At 44.0% G+C, this 26,698-nt stretch overlaps 1 protein-coding gene across 1 annotated transcript in view; it reads left to right on the top strand.

Moving 5' to 3' along the window:
• LOC132828451 (peptidyl-prolyl cis-trans isomerase FKBP5-like) overlaps nt 1–26,698 on the top strand; it is a 154,322-nt gene that overhangs the window by 62,574 nt on the left and 65,050 nt on the right. Inside the window, exons 2-3 of the mRNA XM_060845588.1 lie at nt 18,952–19,096; nt 24,879–25,021. Coding sequence (XP_060701571.1) covers nt 18,952–19,096; nt 24,879–25,021 — 288 coding nt within the window. The remainder of the gene's footprint in view (nt 1–18,951; nt 19,097–24,878; nt 25,022–26,698) is intronic.

Below are 26,698 nucleotides of genomic sequence, written 5' to 3'. Positions count from 1 at the left end.
TGCACAGTGTGACAGTGTTCCCTCATGTTTGTCGTACACAGTGTGACAGTGTTCCCTAGTGTTTGAAGTACACAGTGTGACAGTGTTCCCTGGGGATCGAAGTACACAGTGTGACAGTGTTCTCTGGTGTTTGAAGTGTGCAGTGTGCGATTGTTCCGTGGTGTTTGAAGTACACAATGATACAATGCCCCCAGTGCTTGAAGTACACAGTGTGACTGTGTTTCCTGTTGTTTGAATTCCACAGTGTGTCTGTGTTCCCTGCTGTTTGAAGTGCATGGTGTGACAGTGTTCCCTTATGTTTGTCGTCCACAGTGTGACAGTGTTCCCTGGTGTTTGAAGTACACAGTGTGACAGTGTTCACTGTGGATTGAAGTACATAGTGTCACAGTGTACCCTGGTGTTTGAAGTATACAGTGTGACAGTGTTCTCCGATGTTTGAATTACACATTGTGACAGTGTTTTCTGGTGTTTGTCGTACAGAGTGTGATAGTGTTCCCTGGGATTTGAAGTGCATAGTTTGACAGTGTTCCCTTGTGTTTTTCATACACAGTATGACAGTGTTCCATGGTGTTTGACGTATACAGTGTGACAGTGTTCTCTAATGTTTGAATTATACATTGTGACAGTGTTTCCTGGTGTTTGTCATACAGAGTGTGATAGTGTTCCCTGGGATTTGAAGTACACAGTGTGACAGTGTTCCCTGGTGTTTGAAGTACACGGTATAATAGTGACTGTGGTATTTGAAGTACACAGTGTGACAGTGTTCCCTGGGAAGTGAAGTACACAGTGTGACAGTGTTCCCTGGTGTTTGAAGTACACAGTGTGACAATGTTCCTTGGGGTTTGAAGTACACAGTGTGACAGTGTTCCCTGGGGTTTGAAGTACGCAGTTGACAGTGTTCCCTCGTGTTTGAAGTGTATAGTGTGGCAGTGTTCCCTTGTGAATGAAGTACACAGTATAATAGTGACCCTGGTATTTGAAGTACACAGTGTGACAGTATTCCCTGTGGACTGAAGTGCACAGTGTGACAGTGTTCCCTGGGATTTGAAGTGCATAGTTTGACAGTGTTCCCTTGTGTCTTTCATACACAGTCTGACAGTGTTTCCTGGTGTTTGAATTCCACAGTGTGTCAGTGTTCCCTGGTGTTAGAAGTGCACAGTGTGACAGTGTTCCCTTGTGTTCGAAGTACACAGTATAATAGTGACCGCGGTATTTGAAGTACTCAGTGTGACAGTGTTCACTGTGGATTGCAGTACAAGTGTGAGAGCTTTCCCTGGAAATTGCAGTACACAGTGTGACAGTGTTCCCTAGGGATTGAAGTACACAGTGTCACAATGTACCTTGGTGTTTGAAGTACACAGTACGACAGTGTACCCTGCTGTTTGAAGTATACAGTGTGACAGTGTTCCCTGGTGATCGAAGTACACAGTGTGACAGTGTTTCCTGGTATTTTAAGTGCTCAGTGTTACAATGCTCCCAGTGTTTGAAGTACAAAGTGTGACAGTGTTCCCTGGTGTTTGACGATTACAGTGTGACAGTGTTCTCTAATGTTTGAATTACACATTGTGACAGTGTTTCCTGGTGTTTGTCGTACAGAGTGTGATAGTGTTCCCTGGGATTTGAAGTACACAGTGTGACAGTGTTCCTTGGGGTTTGAAGTACACAGTGTGACAGTGTTCCCTGGGAATTGAAGTACACAGTGTGACAGTGTTCCCTGGGGATCAAACTACACAGTATGACTGTTTTGCCTGGTGTTTGAAGTGTATAGTGTGGCAGTGTTCCCTTGTGAATGAAGTACACAGTATAATAGTGACCCCGGTGTTTGAAGTACACAGTGTGACAGTGTTCTCTGGGGATTGAAGTGCATAGTGTCACAGTGTACCCTGGTGTTTGTCGTACACCGTGTGACAGTGTTCCCTCGTGTTTGTCGTACACAGTGTGACAGTGTTCCCTGGTGTTTCAAGTGCACAGTGTGACAGTGTTCCCTAGGGTTCGAAGTGCACAGTTTGACAGTGTTCCCTGGAAATTGCAGTACACAGTGTGACAGTGTTCCCTAGGCATTGAAGTACACAGTGTCACAATTTACCTTGGTGTTTGAAGTACACAGTACGACAGTGTACCCTGCTGTTTGAAGTATACAGTGTGACAGTGTTCCCTGGTGATCGAAGTACACAGTGTGACAGTGTTCCCTGGTGATCGAAGTACAAAGTGTGACAGTGTTTCCTGGGGATTGACGTATACAGTAGGACAGTGTTCCCTGGTGTTTGATGTATACAGTGTGACAGTGTTCTCTAATGTTTGAATTACACATTGTGACAGTGTTTCCTGGTGTTTGTCGTACAGAGTATGACAGTGTTCCCTGGGGTTTGAAGTACACAGTGTTACACTGTTGCCTGGTGTTTGAAGTGCATAGTGTAACAGTGTTCCCTGGTGTTTGACGTATACAGTGTGACAGTGTTCTCTAATGTTTGAATTACACATTGTGACAGTGTTTCCTGGTGTTTGTCGTACAGAGTGTGATAGTGTTCCCTGGGATTTGAAGTACACAGTGTGATAGTGTTCCTTGGGGTTTGAAGTACACAGTGTGACAGTGTTCCCTGGGAATTGAAGTACACAGTGTGACAGTGTTCCCTGGGGATCAAAGTACACAGTATGACAGTGTCGCCTGGTGTTTGAAGTGTATAGTGTGGCAGTGTTCCCTTGTGAATGAAGTACACAGTATAATAGTGACCCCGGTGTTTGAAGTACACAGTGTGACAGTGTTCTCTGGGGATTGAAGTACGTAGTGTCACACTGTACCCTGGTGTTTGTCGTACACAGTGTGACAGTGTTCCCTGGTGTTTGAAGTGCACAGTGTGACAGTGTTCCCTAGGGTTCGAAGTGCACAGTTTGACAGTGTTCCCTGGGGATCGAAGAACACAGTGTGACAGTGTTTCCTGGGGATTGACGTATACAGTATGACAGTGTTCCCTGGTGTTTGACGTATACAGTGTGACAGTGTTCTCTAATGTTTGAATTACACATTGTGACAGTGTTTCCTGGTGTTTGTCGTACAGAGTGTGATAGTGTTTCCTGGGATTTGAAGTACACAGTGTGACAGTGTTCCTTGGGGTTTGAAGTACACAGTGTTACACTGTTCCCTGGGAATTGAAGTACGCAGTGTGACAGTGTTCCCTGGGGTTTGAAGTGCATAGTTTGACAGTGTTCCCTTGTGTTTTTCATACACAGTGTGACAGTGTTCCCTGGTGTTTGAAGTGCACAGTGTGACAGTGTTCCCTAGGGTTCGAAGTGCACAGTTTGACAGTGTTCCCTGGGGATCGAAGTACACAGTGTGCCAGTGTTTCCTGGGGATTGACGTATACAGTATGACAGTGTTCTCTGGTGTTTGACGTATACAGTGTGACAGTGTTCTCTAATGTTTGAATTACACATTGTGACAGTGTTTCCTGGTGTTTGTCGTACAGAGTGTGACAGTGTTCCCTGGGGTTTGAAGTACACAGTGTTACACTGTTGCCTGGTGTTTGAAGTGCATAGTTTGACAGTGTTCCCTTGTGTTTTTCATACACAGTGTGACAGTGCTTCCTGGTGTTTGAATTCCACAGTGTGACAGTGTTCCCTGGTGTTTTTCGTACACAGTGTGGCAGTGTTCCCTGGTGTTTGACGTATACAGTGTGACAGTGTTCTCTAATGTTTGAATTACACATTGTGACAGTGTTTCCTGGTGTTTGTCGTACAGAGTGTGATAGTGTTCCCTGGGATTTGAAGTACACAGTGTGACAGTGTTCCCTGGGAATTGAAGTACACAGTGTGACAGTGTTCCCTGGGGATCAAAGTACACAGTATGACAGTGTTGCCTGGTGTTTGAAGTGTATAGTGTGGTAGTGGTCCCTTGTGAATGAAGTACACAGTATAAGAGTGACCCTGGTGTTTGAAGTACACAGTGTGATAGTGTTCTCTGGGGATTGAAGTACATAGTGTCACACTGTACCCTGGTGTTTGTCGTACACAGTGTGACAGTGTTCCCTGGTGTTTGAAGTGCACAGTGTGACAGTGTTCCCTGGGGATCGAAGTACACAGTGTGACAGGCTTTCCTGGGGATTGACGTATACAGTATGACAGTGTTCCCTGGTGTTTGACGTATACAGTGTGACAGTGTTCTCTAATGTTTGAATTACACATTGTGACAGTGTTTCCTGGTGTTTGTCGTACAGAGTGTGATAGTGTTCCCTGGGATTTGAAGTACACAGTGTGACAGTGTTCCTTGGGGTTTGAAGTACACAGTGTGATAGTGTTCCCTGGGAATTGAAGTACACAGTGTGACAGTGTTCCCTGGGGTTTGAAGTGCATAGTTTGACAGTGTTCCCTTGTGTTTTTCATACACAGTGAGACAGTGTTCCCTGGTGTTTGTTGTACACAGTGTGACAGTGTTCTCTGGGGTTTGAAGTGCACAGTGTGACAGTGTTCCCTGGGGTTTGAAGTGCATAGTTTGACAGTGTTCCCTGGTGTTTGAATTCCACAGTGTGACAGTGTTCCCTGGTGTTTGAATTCCACAGTGTGACAGTGTTCCCTGGGGTTTGAAGTACATAGTCTACAGTGTTCCTTGAGGTTTGAAGTGCACAGTGTGACAGTGTTCGCTTGTGTTTGAAGTACACAGTACAATAGTGACCCCAGTATTTGAAGTACACAGTGTGACAGTGTTCCCTGGTGCTTGAAGTACACAGTGTGACAGTGTTCCCTGGTGTTTGAAGTACACAGTGTGACAGTGTTCACTGTGGATTGCAGTACACAGTTTGAGAGTTTTCCCTGGAAATTGCAGTACACAGTGTGACAGTGTTCCCTAGGGATTGAAGTACACAGTATCACAACGTACCCTGGTGTTTGAAGTACACAGTGCGACAGTGTTCCCTGATGTTTGAAGTATACAGTGTGACAGTGTTCCCTGGTGATTGAAGTACACAGTGTGACAGTGTTTCCTGGTATTTTAAGTGCTCAGTGTTGCAATACTCCCAGTGTTTGAAGTTCACAGTGTGACAGTGTTTTCTGGGGATTGAAGTACACAGTATGACAGTGTTCCCTGGTGTTTGACATATACAGTGTGACAGTGTTCTCTAACGTTTGAATTACACATTGTGACAGTGTTTCCTGGTGTTTGTCGTACAGAGTGTGATAGTGTCCCTGGGATTTGAAGTACGCAGTGTGACAGTGTTCCCTGGTGTTTGACATATACAGTGTGACAGTGTTCTCTAACGTTTGAACTACACATTGTGACAGTGTTTCCTGGTGTTTGTCGTACAGAGTGTGATTGTGTTCCCTGGGATTTGAAGTACACAGTGTGACAGTGTTCCCTGGTGTTTGAATTACACAGTATAATAGTGACCGTGGTATTTGAAGTACACAGTGTGACAGTGTTCACCGTGGATTGAAATATACAGTGTGACAGTGGTCTCTAGTGTTTGAAGTACACAGTGTGACAGTATTCTCTGGTGGTTGAACTACACAGTGTGGCTGTGTTCGCTTGGGTTTGAAGTGCACAGTGTGACAGTGATCCCTGGAGTTAGAAGTGCATAATTTGACAGTGTTCTCTTGTGTTCGTCATACACAGTGTGACAGTGTTCCCTGGCGTTTGAAGCACACAGTGTTAGAGTATTCTCTGGCTTTTGAAGTACACAGTGTGACCGTGTTCCCTGGTGTTTGAATTATACAGTGTGATAATGTTCTCTGGTGTTTGATGTATACAGTGTGACAGTGTTCTCTAATGTTTGACTTACACATTGTGACAGTGTTTCCTGGTGTTTGTTGCACAGAGTGTGATAGTGTTCCCTGGGATTTGAAGTACACAGTGTGACAGTGTTCACTGTGGATTGCAGTACACAGTGTGAGAGTTTTCCCTGGAAATTGCAGTACACAGTGTGACAGTGTTCCCTAGGGATTGAAGTACACAGTGCGACTGTGTACCCTGATGTTTGAAGTATACAGTATGACAGTGTTCCCTGGTGATTGAAGTACACATTGTGACAGTGTTTCCTGGTATTTTAAGTGCTCAGTGTTACAATGCTCCCAGTGTGACAGTGTTTTCTGGGATTGAAGTACACAGTGTGAGTGTGTTTTCTGAGGATTGAAGTACACAGTGTGACAAGGTTTTATGGGGATTGAAGTGCACAGTTTGACAGTATTCTCTCGTGTTTGAAGTACACAGTGTGACAGTATTCTCTGGTGGTTGAACTACACAGTGTGGCAGTGTACGCTTGGGTTTGAAGTGCACAGTGTGACAGTGTTCCCTGAGGTTTGAAGTACACAGTATTACAGTGTTCCCTTGTGATTGTAGTACACAGTGTGACAGTGTTCCCTGGTGTCTGAAGTACACAATGTTACAGTGTTCCCTGGTGTTAGAAGTGCATAATATGACAGTGTTCCCTTGTGTTTGTCGTACACAGTGTGACAGTGTTTTCTGGGATCAAAGTACACAGTGTGATAGTGTTCCCTAGGAATTTAAGTACACAGTGTGACAGTGTTCCCTTGTGATTGTAGTACACAGTGTGATAGTGTTCCCTGGTGTTTGAAGCACACAGTGTTAGAGTATTCTCTGGCTTTTGAAGTACACAGTGTGAGAGTGTTCCCTGGTGTTTGACATATACAGTGTGACAGTGTTCTCTAGTGTTTGACTTACACATTGTGACAGTGTTTCCTGGTGTTTGTCGTACAGAGTGTGATAGTGTTCCCTGGGATTTGAAGTACACAGTGTGACAGTGTTCCTTGGGGTTTGAAGTGCATAGTTTGACAGTGTTCCCCCTTGTGTTTTTCGTACACAGTGTGACAGTGTTCCCTGGTGTTTGAAGTACACCGTGTTACACTGTTCCCTGGTGTTTGAAGTGCATAGTGTGATAGTGTTCACTGTGGATTGAAGTGCACAGTATAATACTGACCCCAGTGTTTGAAGTACACTGCGTGACAGTGTTCCCTAGGAATTTAAGTACACAGTGTGACAGTGTTCCCTTGTGATTGTAGTACACAGTGTGATAGTGTTCACTGGTGTCTGAAGTACACAGTGTTACAGTGTTCCCTGGTGTTAGAAGTGCATAATTTGACAGTGTTCCCTTGTGTTCGTCATACACAGTGTGACAGTGTTCCCTGGGTTTCGAAGTACACAGTGTGATAGTGTTCCCTGGTGTTTGAAGCACACAGTGTTAGAGTATTCTCTGGCTTTTGAAGTACACAGTGTGAGAGTGTTCCCTGGTGTTTGAATTACACAGTATGACAGTGTACCCTGGTGTTTGATGTATACAGTGTGACAGTGTTCTCTAATGTTTGAATTACACATTGTGACAGTGTTTCCTGGTGTTTGTCGTGCAGAGTGTGATAGTGTTCCCTGGGATTTGACGTACACAGTGTGACAGTGTTCCCTGGTGTTTGAAGTGCATAGTTTGACAGTGTTCCCCCTTGTGTTTTTCCTACACAGTGTGACAGTGTTCCCTGGGGTTTGTCGTGCAGAGTGTGACAGTCTTCCCTGGTGTTTGAAGTACACAGTATAATACTAACCCAGGTGTTTGAAGTACACAGTGTGACAGTGTTCCCTAGTGTTTGGAGTGCACAGAATGACAGCGTTCCCTGCGGATTGTGGAATACAGTGTGACAGTGTTCCCTTGTTATTTTAGTACAGAGTGTGACAGAGTTCCCTGGTGTTTGAAGTGCATAGTTTGACAGTGTTCCCTTGTGTTTTACGTACACAGTGTGACAGTGTTTCCTGTTGTTTGAATTCCACAGTATAATACTGACCCCGGTGTTTGAAATACACAGTGTGACAGTGTGAGAGTTTTCCCTGGAAATTGCTGTACACAGTGTGACAGTGTTCCCTAGGGATTGAAGTACACAGTGTCACAATGTTCCCTGGTGTTTGAAGTACACAGTGCGACAGTGTACCCTGATGTTTGAAGTATACAGTATGACAGTGTTCCCTGGTGATTGAAGTACACAGTGTGACAGTGTTTCCTGGTATTTTAAGTGCTCAGTGTTACAATGTTCCCAGTGTTTGAAGTACACAGTGTGACAGTGTTTTCTGGGATTGATGTACATAGTGTGAATGTGTTTTCTGGGATTGAAGTACACAGTGTGACAAGGTTTTATGGGGATTGAAGTGCACAGTTTGACAGTATTCGCTCGTGTTTGAAGTACACAGTGTGACAGTATTCTCTGGTGGTTGAACTACACAGTGTGGCAGTGTCCGCTTGGGTTTGATGTACACAATGTGACAGTGTTCCCTTATGTTTGAAGTACACAGTGAGACAGTGTTCCCTGGTGTCTGAAGTACATAGTGTGACAGTGTTCCCTGAGGTTTGAAGTACACAGTGTGACAGTGTTCCTTTGTGTTTGAAGTACACAGTGAGACAGTGTTCCCTGGTGTCTGAAGTACATAGTGTGACAGTGTTCCCTGAGGTTTGAAGTACACAGTGTGACAGTGTTCCCTTGTGATTGTAGTACACAGTGTGACAGTGTTCCCTGGTGTCTGAAGTACACAGTGTTACAGTGTTCCCTGGTGTTAGAAGTGCATAATATGACAGTGTTCCCTGGTGTTTGTCATACACAGTGTGACAGTGTTTCCTGGGATCGAAGTACACAGTGTGATAGTGTTCCCTGGTGTTTGAAGCACACAGTGTTGGAGTATTCTCTGGCTTTTGAAGTACACAGTGTGAGAGTGTTCCCTGGTGTTTGACGTATACAGTGTGACACTGTTCCCTGGTGTTTGAAGTGCATAGTTTGACAGTGTTCCCTCTTGTGTTTTTTGTACACTGTGTGACACTGTTCCCTGGTGTTTGAAGTGCACAGTGTAATACTGACCCCGGTGTTTGAAGTACACAACGTGACAGTGTTCCCTGGGAATTTAAGTACACAGTGTGACAGTGTTCCCTAGGGTTTGAAGTGCAGAGTGTGACAGTGTTCCCTTGTGTTTGAAGTACACGGTATAATAGTGACCGCGGTATTTGAAGTACACAGTGTGACAGTGTTCCCTGGGCATTGAAGTACACAGTTTGAGAGTTTTCCCTGGGAATTACAGTACACAGTGTGACCGTGTTCCCTGGGGTTTGAAGTGCACAGTGTGACAGTGTACCCTGGGTTTCAAAGTGCACAGGTTGACAGTGTTCCCTGGGAATCGAAGTACACAGTGTGACAGTGTTCCCTGGGAATCGAAGTACACAGTGTGACAGTGTTCCCTGGTGTTTTACGTATGCAGTGTGACAGTGTTCTCTATTGTTTGAATTGCGCATTGTGACAATGTTTTCTGGTGTTCGACTTCCACAATGTGACAATGTTTCCTGGTGTTTGAAGTGCATAGTTTGACAGTGTTCCCTTGTGTTTTTGTACACAGTGTGACAGTGTTCCCTGGGGTTTGAAGTACACCAGATGGCAGCGTTCCCTGGGGTGTGAAGTTCACAGTGTGACAGTGTTCCCTGGTGTTTTACGTATGCAGTGTGACAGTGTTCTCTATTGTTTGAATTGCGCATTGTGACAATGTTTTCTGGTGTTCGACTTCCACAGTGTGACAATGTTTCCTGGTGTTTGAAGTGCATAGTTTGACAGTGTTCCCTTGTGTTTTTGTACACAGTGTGACAGTGTTCCCTGGGGTTTGAAGTACAACAGATGACAGTGTTCCCTGGGGTTTGAAGTCCACAGTGTGACAGTGTTCCCTTGTGATTGTAGTACACAGTGTGACAGTTTTTCCTGGTATGCTAAGTGCACAGTGTTACAATGCTCCCGGTGTTTCAAGTACACAGTGTGGCAGTGTTTTCTGGGGAGTGAAGTGCACAGTGTGAGAGAATTCTCTGGCATTTGATGTACACAGTGTGACAGTGTTCTCTAATGTTTGAAGTATGCAGTGTAACAGTGTTCTCTGGTATTTGAATTACACAGTGTGACAAGTGTTCCCTGGTTATTGAAGTATACAGTGAGACAGTGTACCTTGGTATTTGAAGTCCACGGTGTGACAGTGTTCCCTTGTATTTGAAGATTACAGCGTGACAGTATTCTCTGGTGTTTAAACTACACAGTGTGACGGTGTTCGCAGGTGTTTGAATTACACAGTAAGACAGTGTTCCCTGGTGTTTCACGTATACAGTATGACAGTGTTCTCTAATGTTTGAAGTACACAGTGTGACAGTGTTCCCTTGGGATTGAAGTACACAGTGGGACAGTGTTCACTGGGGATTGAAGTACACAGTGTGAGAGTTCTCCCTGGGAATTGCAGTACACAGTGTGTCAGTGTTCCCTGTGGATTGAAGTACACAGTGTGACAGTGTTCCCTGGTGTTTGAAGTACACAGTGTGACATTGTACCCTGATGTTTGAAGTACACAGTGTGACAGTGTTCCCTGGTGATTGAATACACAGTGTGAGAGTGTTCCCTGGTATTTAAGTGCACATTGTTACAATGCCGCAGGTGTTTGATGCACACAGTGTGACAGTGTTCTGTACTGATTGAAGTATGCAGTATGACAGTGTTCTCTGGTATTTGAATTACACAGTGTGACAGTGTTGCATGGGGTTTGAAGTACACAGTGTGACTGTGTTTTGTGGGGATTGAAGTGCTCAGTGTTACAGTATTCTCTCATGTTTTATGCACACAGTGTGACAGTATTCTCTGGTGTTTGAACTACACAGTGTGACAGTGTTGCATGGGGTTTGAAGTACACAGGATGACAGTGTTCCTTTGTGTTTGTAGTACACAGTGAGACAGTGTTCCCTGATGTTTGAAGTGCATAGTGTGGCAGTGTTCCCTTGTGTTTGAAGTATACAGTATAATAGATACTCCGGTGTTTGAAGTACACTGTGTGCCAGCGTTCCCTGTGGATTGAAACACACAGTGTGAGAGTGTTCTCTGGTGTTTGAACTGCACAGTGTTACAGAGTACTCTGGGGATTGAAGTACACAGTGTGATAGTGTTCTCTGGGGATTGAAGTACTCAGTGTGACCATGTTCCCTGGAGATTGAAGTACACAGTGCGAGAGAGTACTCTGGGGTTTGATCTGCACAGTGTTACGGTGTACTCTGGGGATTGATGTACGCAGTGTGACAGTGTTCTCTGGGGATTGAAGTACACAGTATGACAGCGTTCCCCGGTGTTTTACATATACAGTGTGACAGTGTTCTCTAGTGTTTGAATTTCACAGTGTGACAGTGTTTCCTAGTGTTTGTATTCCACAGTGTGACTGTGTTTCCTGGTGTTTGAAGTACACAGTGCGACAGTGTTCCCCTGGGATTGAAGTACACAGTGTGACAGTGTTCCCTTGGGATTGAAGTACACCGAGTGACAGTGTTCCTTGTGGTTTGAAGTGCACACAGTGTAAGAATGTTCCCTGGGGTTTGAGGTGCACAGTGTGGGGGTGTTCCCTGTTGTTTGAAGTATACAGTGTGAGATTGTTCGCTGGTGTTTGAAGTACACAATGTGACAGTATTTTCTGGGGAGTGAAGTGCACAGTGTGAGAGTATTCTCTAGCATTTGATGTACATAGTGTGACAGTGTTCTCTAGTGTTTGAAGTATGCAGTATGACAGTGTTCTCTGGTATTTGAATTACACAGTGTGACAGTGTTCCCTGGCGATTGAAGTGCACAGTGTGACAATGTTCCCTGTGGCTTGAAGTGCACAGTGTGACAGTATTCTCTCATGTTTGAAGTACACAGTGTGACAGTGATCTCTGGTAATTGAAGTACACAGTGTGACCGTGTTCCCTGGGGATTGAAGTACACAGTGTGACAGTGTTCCCTGGTGTTTGAAGTACACAGTGTGACAGTGTTCTCTAGTGTTTGAATTACACATTGTGACAGTGTTCATTGTGGATTGAAGCACACAGTGCGAGAGTTTTCCCTGGGAATTGCAGTACACAGTGTGACAGTGTTCCCTGGAGATTCAAGTATACAGTGTGACAGTGTTCCCTGGGGAATGAAGTACACAGTGTGACAGTGTTCTCTGGTGTTTGAAATACACAATGAGACAGTGTTCCCTGGTGTCTGAAGTACACAGTGTAACAGTGCTCCCTGATGTTTGAAGTGCGTAGTGTGGCAGTGTTCCCTTGTGTTTGAAGTACACAGTATTATAGATACCCCGGTGTTTGAAGTACACAGTGTGACAGTGTTCCCTGTGGATTGAAACACACAGTGTGAGAGTGTTCTCTGGTGTTTGAACTGCACAGTGTTACAGCGTACTCTGGGGATTGAAGTACACAGTGTGATAGTGTTCTCTGGGGATTGAAGTACACAGTGCAAGAGTGTACTCTGGGGTTTGAACTGCACAGTGTTACGGTGTTCTCTGGGGATTGATGTACACAGCGTGACAGTGTTCTCTGGGGATTGAAGTACACAGTATGTGAGTGGTCCCTGGTGTTTGAATTACACAGTATGACAGTGTTCCCCAGTGTTTGACATATGCAGTGTGACAGTGTTCTCTAGTGTTTGTATTCCACAGTGTGACAGTGTTTCCTGGTGATTGAAGTACACAGTGTGACAATGTTCCCTTGGGATTGAAGTACACATGTGACAGTGTTCCTTGGGGTTTGAAGTACACACTGTGTGAGAGTGTTCCCTGAGGTTTGAGGTGCACAGTGTGGGGGTGTTCCCTGTTGTTTGAAATATACAGTGTGAGATTGTTTGCTGGTGTTTGAAGTACACAGTGTGACAGTGTTTTCTGGAGAGTGAAGTGCACAGTGTGACAGTATTCTCTGGCGTTTGATGTACACAGTGTGACAATGTCCCTTTGTGCTTGTAGTGTACAATGAGACAGTGTTCCCTTGTGTTTGAAGGACACAGTATAATAGAGACCCCGGTGTTTGAAGTACACTGTGTGACAGTGTTCCCGGTGGATTGAAACACACAGTTTGAGAGAGGTCCCTGGTGTTTGAACTGCACAGTGTTACAGAGTACTCTGGGGATTGAAGTACACAGTATGGCAGTGTTCCCTGGTGTTTGATGTTTACAGTGTGACAGTGTTCCCTTGTGTTTTTCATATACAGTGTGACAGTGTTTCCTGTTGTTTGTATTCCACAGTGTGACAGTGTTCCCTGGTGATTGAAGTACACAGTGTGACAGTGTTCCCTGGGGAATAAAGTACACAGTGTGACAGTGTTCTCTAGTGTTTGAATTACACAGTGTGACAGTGTTCCCTGGGGAATAAAGTACACAGTGTTGGAGTGTTCCCTGGTGTTTGAAGTACACAGTGTGACAGTGTTCTCTAGTGTTTGAATTACACAGTGTGACAGTGTTACCTGGTGTTTGTATTCCACAGTGTGACAGTGTTTCCTTGTGGTGGAGTACACAGTGTGACAGTGTTCTCTGGAGTTTGAACTGAACAGTGTTACGGTGTACTCTGGGGATTGAAGTACACAGTGCGAGAGGGTTCTCTGGGGATTGAAGTACACAGTGTGACCGTGTTCCCTGGGGATTGAAGTACACAGTGTGACCGTGTTCCCTGGGGATTGAAGTACACAGTATGAGAGTGGTCCTGGTGTTTGACGTTTACAGTGTGACAGTGTTCCCTTGTGTTTTTCATACACAGTGTGACAGTGTTTCCTGTTGTTTGTATTCCACAGTGTGACAGTGTTTCCTGGTGATTGAAATACACAGTGTGACAGTGTTCCCTGGGGAATAAAGTACACAGTGTTGGAGTGTTCCCTGGTGTTTGAAGTACACAGTGTGACAGTGTTCTCTAGTGTTTGAATTACACAGTGTGACAGTGTTACCTGGTGTTTGTATTCCACAGTGTGACAGTGTTTCCTGGTGGTGGAGTACACAGTGTGACAGTGTTCTCTGGAGTTTGAACTGCACAGTGTTACGGTGTACTTTGGGGATTGATGTACGCAGTGTGCCAGTGTTTCCTGGTGATCGAAGTACACAGTGTGACAGTGTTCCCTGGGGAATGAAGTACACAATGTCACAGTGTACCCTGGTGTTTGAAGTACACAGTGTGACAGTGTTCCCTTGTGTTTTTCATGCACAGTGTGACAGTGTATCCTGATGTTTGAATTCCACAGTGTGACAGTGTTCCCTTGTGATTGAAGTGCGCACAGTGTGAGAATGTTCCCTGGGGTTTGAGGTACACAGTGTTGGGGTGTTCCCTGGAGTGTGAAGTATACAGTATGAGATTGTTCGTTGGTGCTTGAAGTACACAGTCCGACAGTGTTTTCTGGGGAGTGAAGTGCACAGTGTGAGAGTATTCTCTGGCATTTGATGCACACAGTGTGACAGTGTTCTCTAGTGTTTGAAGTATGCAGTGTAACAGTGTTCTCTGGTATTTGAATTACACAGTGTGACAAGTGTTCCCTGGTTATTGAAGTATACAGTGAGACAGTGTACCTTGGTATTTGAAGTACACAGTGTGTCAGTGTTCCCTGGGGTTTGAAGTACACTGTGTGACAGTGTTCCTTTGTGTTTGTCGTACACAGTGTAACAGTGTTCCCTGATGTTTGAAGTGCATAGTGTGGCAGTGTTCCCTTCTGCTTGAAGTACTCAGTATAATAAATACCCCGGTGTTTGAAGTACACAGTGTAACAGTGTTCCCGGTGGATTGAAACACACAGTGTGATAGTGTTCTCTCGGGATTGAAGTACACAGTGCGAGAGTGTACTCTGGGGTTTGAACTGCACAGTATGAGAGTGGTCCCTGGTGTTTGAATTACACAGTATGACAGTGTTCCCTGGTGTTTGACGTATACAGTATGACAGTGTTCTCTAGTGTTTGAATTACACATTGTGACAGTGTTTCCTGGTGTTTGTCGTACAGAGTGTGATAGTGTTCCCTGGGATTTGAAGTGCACAGTGTGGCAGTGTTCTCTAGTGTTTGAATTACACAGTGTGACAGTGTTTCCTGTTGTTTGTATTCCACAGTGTGACAATGTTTCCTGTTGTTTGTATTCCACAGTGTGACAGTGTTTCCTGGTGATTGAAGTACACAGTGTGATAGTGTTCCCTTGGGATTGAAGCACACAGTGTGACAGTGTTCCCATGTGTTTGAAGTACACAGTGCGAGAGTTTTCCCTGGGAATTGAAGTACACAGTGTAACAGTGTTCCCTGGGGAATAAAGTACACAGTGTGACAGTGTTCACTGTAGATTGAAGTACACAGTGTGACAGTGTTCCCTGGTGATTGAAGTACAGTGTCACAGTGTACCCTGGTGTTTGAAGTATACAGTGAGACAGTGTACCCTGATGTTTGGATTCCACAGTGTGAGAGTGTTCCCTGGTGTTTGATGTACACAGTGTGACAGTGTACTCTACTGATTGAAGTATGCAGTATGACAGTGTTCTCTGGTATTTGGATGACACAGTGTGACAGTGTACCCTGGTATTTGAAGTACACAATGTGACAGCGTTTTCTGGGGCTTGAAGTGCACAGTTTGACAGTGTTCTCTCGTCTTTGAAGTACACAGTGTAACGGTATTCTCTGGTGTTTTAACTATACAGTGTGATAGTATTCGCTTGGGTTTGAAGTACACAGTTTGACAGTGTTCTCTGGGGATTGAAGCACACAATGTTAGAGTGTTCTCTGGTCTTTGAAGTGCACAGTGTGAGATTGTTCGCTGGTGTTTGAATTACGCAGTGTGTCATTATTCCCTAGGGTTTGAAGTACACAGTGTGATTGTGTTCCCTGGTGATTGAAACACACAGTGTTAGAGTGTTCTCTGGCTTTTGAAGTACACAGTGTGAGAGTGTTCCCTGGTGTTTGAAGTGCACAGTGTGGGGGTGTTCCCTGGGGTTTGAAGTGCACAGTGTGGGGGTGTTCCCTGGGGTTTGAATTACACAGTATGACAGTGTTCCCCGATGCTTGACGTATACAGTCTGTGAGTGTTCCCTAGTGTTTGAATTACACAGTGTGACAGTGTTCCCTGGGGTTTGAATTACACAGTGTGACAGTGTTCCCTGGGGTTTGAAGTACACAGTGTGGCAGTGTTCCCTTGTGTTTGAAGTACACAGTATAATAGATACCCCGGTGTTTGAAGTACACAGTGTGACAGTGTTCCCGGTGGATTGAAACACACAGTGTGAGAGTGTTCTCTGGTGTTTGAACTGCACAGTGTTACAGCGTACTCTGGGGATTGAAGTACACAGTGTGATAGCGTTCTCTGGGGATTGAAGTACACAGTGTGACATTGTTCCCTGGGGACTGATATACACAGTGTGACAGTGTTCTCTGGTGTTTGAAATACACAGTGTGACAGTGTTCCCTGGGGATTGAAATGCACAGTGTGACAGTGTTCTCTAGTGTTTGAAGTACACAGTGTGAGAGTGTTCCCTGGTGTTTGAATTACACAGTATGACAGTGTTCCCCGTTGCTTGATGTATACAGTGTGAGAGTGTTCTCTAGTGTTTGAATTACAGTGTGACAATGTTCCCTGGTGTTTGAAATGCATAGTGTGACAGTGTTCCCTTGTGTTTATCGTACACAGTGTGACAGTGCTCCCTGGGGTTTGAAGGACAGAGTGTGACAGTTTTTCATGGTGATTGAAATGCACAGTGTGACAGTGTTCTCTAGTGTTTGACGTACACAGTGTGAGAGTATCCCCTGGTATTTGAATTACACAGTCTGACAGTGTTCCCTGGTGTTTACCGTATACAGTGTGACAGTGTCCTCTAATGTTTGAGTTGCACAGTGTGACAGTGTTCCCTTGTGTTTGTTGTACGCAGTGTGACAGTGTTCCCTGGGGATTGAAGTACACAGTGTCACAGTGTACCCTGGGGTTTGAAGTACACAGTGTGACAGTGTTCCCTGGGGTTTGAAGTACACAGTGTGACAGTGTTCCCTAAGGTTTGAAGTACACAGTATAATAGTGACCGCAGTATTTGAAGTACACAGTGTGACAGTGTTGCCTGGGGTTTGAAACACACAGTGTGTCAGTGTTCCCTAGGGTTTGAAGGACACAGTGAGACAGTGTTCCCTGGTGTTTGAAGTGCACAGTGTGGGGGTGTTCCCTAGTGTTTGAATTACACAGTGTGACAGTGTTCCCTGGGGTTTGAAGTACACAGTGTGATAGTGTTCCCTTGTGTTTGAAATACACAGTATAATAGATACCCCGGTGTTTGAAGTACACAGTGTAACAGTGTTCCCTGTGGATTGAAATACACAGTTTAACAGTGTTCCCTGGGGTTTGAAGTATACAGTGTGGCAGTGTTCCCTTGTGTTTGAAATACACAGTATAATAGATACCCCGGTGTTTGAAGTACACAGTGTAACAGTGTGCCCTGTGGATTGAAACACACAGTGTGATAGTGTTCTCTGGGGATTGAAGTACACAGTGCGAGAGTGTACTCTGGGGTTTGAACTGCACAGTGTTATGGTGTACTCTGGGGATTGAAGTACGCAGTGTGACAGTGTTCTCTGGGGATTGAAGTACACAGTATGAGAGTGGTCCCTGGTGTTTGAATTACACAGTATGACAGTGTTCCCTGGTGTTTGACGTATTCAGTATGACAGTGTTCTCTAATGTTTGAATTACACAGTGTGACAGTGTTTCCTGGTGTTTGTATTCCACAGTGTGACAGTGTTCCCTGGGGATTGAAATACACAGTGTGAGAGTGTTTTCTGGGGTTTGAAATGCGCAATGTGACAGTGTTCTCTGGTGTTTGAACTATACAAAGTGTGACAGTGTTCCCTGGGGTTTGAAGTACACAGTGTGACAGTGTTCCCTGGGGATTGAATTACACTGTGTGACAGTGTTCCCTGGTGTTTGAAGTGCACAGTATGTCAGTGTTCCCTGCGGTTTGATTTACACAGTATGACAGTGTTCCCTGATGTTTGGCGTATACAGTGTGACAGTGTTCTCTAGTGTTTGAATTACACAGTGTGACAGTGTTCCTAGTGTTTGAAGTGCATAGTTTGACAGTGTTCCCTTATATTTTTCATACACAGTGTGACAGTGTTCCCTGAGGTTTGAAGTACACCGTGTGACAGTGTTCCCTGCGGATTGAAGTACACAGTGTCACAGTGTACCCTGGTGGTTGAAGTATATAGTTGTGACAGTGTACCCTGATGTTTGAAGTATGACAGTGTTCCCTGGCGATTGAAGTGCACAGTGTGACAGTGTTTCCTGGCGATTGAAGTACACAGTATGACAGTGCTTCCTGGTATTTGAAGTGGACAGTGTTACAATGCTCCCGGTGTTAGAAGTACACAGTGTGAGAGTGTTCCTGGTGTTCGAATTCCACAGTGTGACAGTGTTCTCTGGTGTTTGAAGTACACAGTGTGACAGTGTTCCCTGGGGATTGAAGTGCACAGAGTGATAGTGTTCCCTGGTGTTTGAAGTGCATAATATGAAAATGTTCCCTGGCATTGAAATACACAGTGTGTCTGTGCACTCTGGTGTTTTAAGTAAACAATGTGACAGTGTTTCCTGGTGTTTGGAGTGCACATTGCTCTCTGCTATTTGAAATACACAGTATCATCGCATTCTCTGGTGTTGGAATTACGTCATTTGGCAGTGTTCCCTGGTGTTTGAAATACACAGTGTGACAGTGCTCTCTGCTGTTGATACATCTAGCTCATGGCCGGCATTAGTTGGTGTCCGCAGGATTTTGGAACAAAATTTATGATGGTCACTTTAAGTTAGATATTCAGCCTTATTAGAGTTTTGGATTTTACAACGTATGTTGTTGCAGAGGTAAATTTCAGCATTGAAACCATATTTACAACAATACTGCTGGAACTAAACATTTGCATCACTGCAGCTTTCCTCCCTCATACAAGTAATAGCAGCTCTTAAGTTGACATTGCTGCTCAGCTTTCCCACCATGCAACTGTGGAAGACGATAAATGTCACAAAATGGAGCTCATTAACTTGTCATGTGAGGCAGCAAAAACGCAAAGGACTGAATCAACAAAGGTTCCCAGTTTTAGTAACACTGACAGCTCAATCTTCAGATCTTAGTTCGCAGAGTCACTGTCTTTGTGATGCGAGAACATGTTATTTTGTTCCTACAGGTTGTCAAGAAGCAAGGCATTGACGAAGAGACTCCAATGATAGGCGATAAAGTATTTGTCCATTACACTGGGACCCTATTGAATGGAAAAATATTTGATTCAAGTAGAGAAAGAAAAGAGCAATTTGTCTTTGATCTGGGTAAAGGTAAGTGCTAAATGTAAGTAATAGTCATTTATATCTGCTAAATCTCACACAGAAGTCAGCCCAACCTTAACCTACGACATTCACTGATCTCGACTTTCTGCTCACCTGCGTTTGCCCTTGGGATCTCAGGAGCATCTCTCTGGTGGTGATACCCCTGCAGATCCCAAAGTCAGCCTCTCTCTGCCTGACCAAGACCAGCTCTCCCTCATTACATTCTGTTTCACTCCCTCTGATTAGTAACACTGCTTCGTCTGTGACCATTTTCAATAAATGGAGTTTTCTTCTCAACGATATGTTGTGAAGGCAGACCTCATGGTCTTTGGTCTCCAACATAAAGTCTGTTCTTTCTAACCCTCACCCTGAATCCCTCTGAGCCTGACATCTCTGTACCTGAGTCAGTAAATCCAGCCCTACACCCGTGTATACCATGGCCATCCTACAATTCTGACCTCGGGTGGATCTGCAAATTTGTTTCATTCCATCACTGGAAGTTGCACCTTTAGCTTCCTGTATCTTAAACCTGGAAAATGCCTCCCTTAAGATCTCTACCTCTTTCTCATTCTTTAAGTCTTCCTTTCAAATCTAAATCTTTAACGAAGCTTTTGATCATGTGTCCTGATATGTCCGTATGAAATGTGACATATTGTCTAGTAATGCCTTGGGACATTTTACTATATCCATGTGTTTGTTGGTGTGTCTAAAGGACTCAATGTGCAGCAGACAGGCTCGGCACAATTTTCCCAGGAGAGAGGATGTTGGTGCAATCCTCTGAAATTAACGCTTGGCTGAAGGCAAATTACAAACCTCCTTGGATCCTCCTAATAATCAAAGTCAATTCAGACTTCTTTTAGTTCAAAGTGAGGATTTCCTGATCTGTCAGGTGCTTCCCAGCACCCCCCAGGTAAAGTTAGAAATCACACAACACTGATTCTAGTCCAAAGGTTCATTTGGAAGTATTGCTTTCAGAGTGCTTCTCTTTCATCAGGTCACTACTGGGGTAGGATCATGATTCAGCTCCACTAGCTACCTTATGAAGGAGCAGTGCTCCAAAAGTAATACTTTTAAATGAACTTGTTGGACTAGAACCTGGTGTTGTGTGATGTTTAACTTCGCCCAGTGAAGGGACAGCTAGGAGAGTTTCTTCAATGAAAATGACAAGCAGCTAAACCATTGGTCAATGACAGTGATGAGCTCCATTGAAAGGCTACTGTTCAAAGCTTTTCTTTACTCAGAGAATGCAGACACTGTGTGGCAAACAATTACTATGCCAATTTCTTGGAGGTCACCTTACCTGTCTGGTACTTCACAATGCCAGTTGCACTTTCCTGTTACCAGCTTTCACCATGGTACAGACGCAGTGTAAGCAGATCCATCGCTACCTCTAATACAGGGTGAAGAGCAGAGGTGACACTGTCACTAACTGCACTGGCAAGGGTAAAGTAACATAACAGCACCATCACCTGCTGTCATCTCCTGAGCTACATACCCCCACGCTCACACTCACTCTGTCTCCCCTGCTTGCACACGCATCTACTTTGTCGGGTGAATTTGTACTCTCAGAATTTTATTTTGCTCAAAACCTGCATAAATCCATGTAAGATTCTGCAAATCCCACTTTAGAAATAGAATCTGTCTGAACATCGGGACGCACTCTCAATGTAGTATCTTATGGCACTTATTGTTAGATCTAACTTGAGAAAATAACTTTTAAAAAGTTCTGAGATTTACATACCAAAACTAACATGGTCATTCTAAAAGTTGAAAGACTTAATAAACACTCCAGTTTTTTTCAATATGTCATTTCAGTGGCATCACACTGTAAACTTTTGCTATAAATTCTGTATCGTATGATCTTATACTCACAAGCACCTGATGAAGGAGCAGCGCTCCAAAAGCTAGTGCTTCCAAGTAAACCTGTTGGATATAACCTTGTGTTGTGTGATTTTTAACTTTGCCCACCCCAATCTAACACCGGCATCTCCAAAACATTTAAAAAGCATCTGGATGGGTATATGAATAGGTAGGGTTTAGAGGGATATGGACAAATGCTGGCAAATGGGACTGGAGTAGGTTAGGATACCTGGTCAGCATGGATGGGTTGGATTGAATGCTCTTTTTCCCATGCTGTACAGTTCTATGACTCTATGATTCTAGTTTCTGATTTAATAGTTTGAAGTACGCCCAAATCTAGCAGTCAAACAATTTGGAAGTGTGTGTAATTCAACATTGCTATGCTTCTGTAAGGGAATCACATTCAAATGGAGTGTGGGCTGGATACATGGGTTGTTGGGTTAAAGACCTTTTGGCCCCTTGAGTGATTGTGCCATGCATTGAGGCCATAGCTGATTCCCAATCTAACTCCATGTGAACGCATTTTTCCTTTTCACTTAAATTCGATTGGACATCAACCTGAAGAAGAGAGTTTGAAACTCTCCCAGCCATTCTGGGAACAAGTGTTCCTTCATTTCACAGCGAAAAGATCTGGCTCTAAGTTTTAGATCCTGCTCCCTTTCCTTAACTCCATCTACTGTAGCTGGTCCCCTTAATAACTTGAAGCCTTTTGATCAAATCACTTTTTAACCTAATTCCAGAGAATGCAGTCCTAATTTTTTTAATGAATTATTCTCTTTAAGAAACTGGGCTTCATTCTATTGGATCTGCAATGCATTTTGCTCAAGACCAACAAACCTTTCCTGAGGTGTGGTGACCAGAATGACCTACTAGTCCAGGCCCATATTTGAGTCACTTGGAAGCTTCCTTCTATTGTGTCTCATCAAAGCTCATCAGACTAAAGGAAAGTGAGCAATTGTCAGGGTGAAGAAGAAGTGAAATTTCTATCAAGGTACCCCACAGACTTAAGCCAAGAAAAGCAAAGCAACAAAGGCAAGCAGATCTAATATAACAGAGAGTAAGTCTGAATAAAAATCAACTCGTACCAGTAAAGGTAACGCAAAAGAAGTCAGAAGGTAACTGATCACATGACTTCCTTTGGTGTCCCATGAGCCAGCTCCACCTCCTTTAATTTGTGTTTCAAATGTAAGCCCAACAATTATCCACCCCAAACCGGTTTCTAAATACTTTGCTTCAGGGAACAGCTGAGGCGATGTCTTTTGCATCTTTTAAGGGTCTCATAAAGGTTTATAGTGACGTCTATGTTTCTTTGTCAGTTGTAAGATGCCTGCATTCTTTACTCAGTGGATGTCTACATGTCCCTTCGTCAACATCAATGGCCAACTCTGCTCCCACTCTAGAGTCAAATTGACACTGCTTGCTGTTCACAGTGTAAGGCTCCGGTATACAATCATTGCTTATAAATGTCAACTGGACACTCACCTTAGTAACAATGAGAGACAAATCTGGCAGTAGCTGGTTCTGACATTCTGGCCATACATACCAGAGCTAGAACGAATATCTTCAATGGCCGTCATTGTCCATTCCCAGAGGTTTCCACTGTTCCTCTGGGGATACGGGTGACACCAACTCAGCCGCAAAGTGTTTAGCTGCCATTTAGAAGCAGTTCATCTGGGGATGTGACACCAACGGAGGGCATGACCCTGCTTTCAGAATTAAGGAATTGCAGTTGAATTGCACTATTAGGATGGCAGTCACTTTCCTCACTTTTTGTAAACAGAACTCTTACCCTAGCACTATGGAAGCAGCATTGGTTGTACCACAGGGTTCAAAGTTTGACCCATCCACTGGGGTTATATGAGGCTCAATGGCATCTCACTTGGTGCCTGGACTGAATGAAATTTCATTATTCATTCACAGGATGAGGACATTGCTGGCTAGGCAGCATTTATTGTCCATCCCTAATTACTCAAAGGGCAGTTGAGAGTCAACCACCATGCTGTGGGTCTGGAGTCACATGTAGGTCAGAATAGCAGTTTATTCCCTAAAGGACATTAGTGACCTACAATCGGCAATGACTTCGTGGTCATCATTAGACTCTTAATTCCAGATATTTTTTTGACTTCAAATTCCACCATCTGCTGTGACAGGATTTGAACCCAGATCCCCAGAGCATTATCTAGATCTCTGGATTAACAGGCCAGTGATAATACCACGAGGCTATCGCCTCCCATTAAACGATTAAATTTCAGAAGTGTTGCAGGATTCGTCACTTTGTCCTAGAGGTGACAGTATTAGCACTGTGTCTGTCTACAAAGAGAGTTACAGCCTTGTATCCCTCTGTGACGGCATAGTGAACAGTATGTAAACTTCCAAATGCAGGAAGGTCTGGGTGTGTTCTGGGGTTGAGCCCCAAAAGATGGGCACAGGTAAAGAACCAGATGAGATCGAGAGTTCAGTGTGATATAAGGAGGTGTCTGATGATAGAGGAAAAGCCGTATTGGGTTTAGGAGTGTGACCTGCAGAATGCAGGAAGGTCAGACTGTGAGGATTTGTACCTATTATTTTAGTCACTCTCAGCTCTGCCAAAATCACATGATGTTCAAATGCTGTAGACGTTAGCAACGACCTGCTATGAAAACCTGAGCTTCATGAGAACTCATTTCTGTTATCAAATTCAGTGCATCTTCCCAGCCAACGTCTCTGTTACGATGTCAGAGACATAAGCAGCAATGCTAGTGACCAAGCTGAGAAGTGCACTAAAAATCTGCCCCCAAAACAAATGGTTTCCTGACCTACAACCAAAACTCCACTAAGAGTCCTAGGGGAGTAGGTACATAGTTCCCGGAAAGTGGCATTGCAGGTAGACAGGGTGGTGAAGATTGCATTTGGCATGCATTGCCTTCATCACTCAGAACACTTGAGTACAGTGTACACATGTTACAGGTGTACAAGGCATTGGTAAGGCCATATTTGGAGAACTGCATCCAATTTTGGTCGCCATGCTATAGGAAGGATTTTAATAAAGTGGAAAGGGTACAAAAATGATTTATAAGGATGTTACCAAGACTGCAAGACATGAGCTACTAGGCAAGGCTGGGTAGGCAGAGATTTTTTCCTTGAAGTGTAAGAGGCTAAGTGGTGACCTTACAAAGGTTTATAAAATCACAGGGGGGCATAGATAAGGTCACGGTTTTGGTGAATCCAAAACTAGAGGGCATAGGTTTAAGGTGAGCGGGGAAGATATAAAAGGGGCAACACAGAGGGTGGTGCACGTTGGGTTGATCTGCCAGAGGAAGTAATAGAGGCAGGTACAGTAACAACATTTCAAATACATTTGGGCAGGTACATGGATAAGAAAACTTAAGAAGGATATGGGCTAAACACAGGCAAATGGGAAACAACAACAGAAATTGCTGGAAAAGCGCAGTAGATCTGGCAGCATCTGTGGAAAGAAATCAGAATTAATGTGTCAGGTCCAGTGACCCTTCCTTCAAACCTTCCTCAGGCAAATGGGGCGTGTTCTGTTTAGGATATCTGGTTGGCATGGATGATTTGGACCATAGGGTCTGTTTCCAGGCTTATACCTCTCTGGCTGGATGATTCTATAAATATCCATTCCATTTTAATTATGTATGTTTGTCCTTTCTCTTAACAGCATCCCCTCTTTTTGTTTCAACCTCTTTGAGTTTCACATTGTAACTAATCCCTTGGTAATTCCTGATCAAATTTATCAATAACTATCTTTTATATATGGACCCTAATTCTGAACTCACTTATAATGGGATGATCTACTTATAGAATCTATTCATAATTTTGAAGATCATTATCAGCTTACCCCCCCTAGCCTACCCTTTACAAGGAGAAAAAGACATTATGTTTATACACTGCAAACTGCGCACTTTTCAGAAACATGTTTTTCTTTCAATAGGTCAAGTGTTGAAAGCATGGGACATCGGAGTGGCTTCAATGAAGAAGGGGGAGATCTGTCAGTTGATCTGTAAACCAAACTATGCCTATGGGGCTGCTGGCAGCCCCCCTAAAGTCCCTGCAAATGCCACATTACTGTTTGAGGTGGGTGTGTCTTTATTAGTTGCCGCTTCCATTTCTACCTTGATATCACACCATGAGAGTACCCTGGAGTTAGAAAACCCACCACTGCCTTCTCAGGGTTACTAAAGATGGACAATAAACACAGCTTTTCCTGCAAGAATGCTCATTGAGAGGAACATAGGGTCAAGAGTCAGCCATTCGGCCCTTCGAATCTGCTCAACCATTCTCCATCATGGCTGATCATCTATCTTAATGCTGCTTTCCTACACTATTCCCATATCCCTTGATATCACTTATATCTATAAAACTATGACTTCTGTCTTGAGTATGACCAAAGCTTCCATAGCCCTATGAGGTAGAAAATTTCAATAACTCACCATCCTCTGAGTAAAGATGTTTCTTTTCATCTTAGTCCCTTTATTCTGAGTCTGTGTCACATGGTTCTACAGTCCTCAGTTAGAGGAAACATTTTTTCTATACTCTGCATGAAGGATTTTCAAATTTCAATTATGTCAACTAAGCTTTAAAGCCTTTGAAAATTTCTCTGAACTACTTTATCCTTTCCCCTTTCCTGAAATACTTATTGTTTTGTTTCTCAATTTAACCGTGTAAGTAAAACAAAAAAAAATCTCAAGGCAAGATTGACCTTCCACTGACCCTAACCCTGTCCCCATGACTCTTAATGGTTTAGCCTATGACTTGGATGGTAGAAGTGATTGTTCAAAGTTTGGGAGAAGATTTGTAGCTCGGGTGCTCGTTGTTGTGGTTCTGTTCACCGAGCTGGGAATTTGTGTTGCAGACGTTTCGTCCCCTGTCTAGGTGACATCCTCAGTCCTTGGGAGCCTCCTGTGAAGCACTTCTGTGATCTTACCTCCGTGTGAAGTGAAGGAGGAAAGATCACAGAAGCACTTCACAGGAGGCTCCCAAGCACTGAGGATCTCACCTAGACAGGGGACGAAACGTCTGCAACACAAATTCCCAGCTCGGCGAACAGAACCACAACAAGAAGTGATTGTAGTATCACCAAGTTTGCAGATGGTACAAAAGCAGATGGGAAGGCAAATGGTAAGGATGACACCAATATAGACAGTTTAAATGAGTGGACAAAGACTTGTCAGATGGAATATAATGTTGGAAAAGGTGAGGTTATGCACTTGAGCAGGAAAAATAGAGGAGCTGGAGAAAGTCTGCAGAAAGCTGCAGCAAAGAAGAATTGAGGAGTTTTTGTGCAGGAATCACAATAAGCTAACATCCAAGTTCAGCCGGTAATATAGAAGGCAAACAGCATGTTGGCCTTTATTTCAGAAGGAATGAAGTACAAAAAATGGACGTCTTGCTAAAACTATCCAAGACATGAGATACCGAAATACTGCCAACAATTTCAATCACCTTATCCAAGGAAAGATATTGGCATTAGAGGCAACACAGAGTGGCTGGCCCGGGCATGGAGAGGTTTTCTTATGAGGTTCCCTGTAGTATGGAAACAGGCCCTTCCACCCACCAACCCTCTGAGGAGTAACCCACCCAGACCCAGTCCCCTAACACAATGGGCAATTCACCTGACTTACACATTTTTGAAAACTGGAGCACCCGAAGGAAACCCACGCAGACACGGGGAGAATGTGCAAACTCCGCACAGATAGTTGCCTGAGGCTGGAATCGAACCCAGGTCCCTAGTGCTGTGAGGCAGCAGTGCTA

Source organism: Hemiscyllium ocellatum, chromosome 26 (genome assembly GCF_020745735.1).
Source record: "Hemiscyllium ocellatum isolate sHemOce1 chromosome 26, sHemOce1.pat.X.cur, whole genome shotgun sequence".
Taxonomy (NCBI): domain Eukaryota; kingdom Metazoa; phylum Chordata; class Chondrichthyes; order Orectolobiformes; family Hemiscylliidae; genus Hemiscyllium; species Hemiscyllium ocellatum.
The sequence above is the reverse complement of the archived record's forward strand: the minus strand, read 5'-3'. Positions and strand labels throughout refer to the sequence as shown.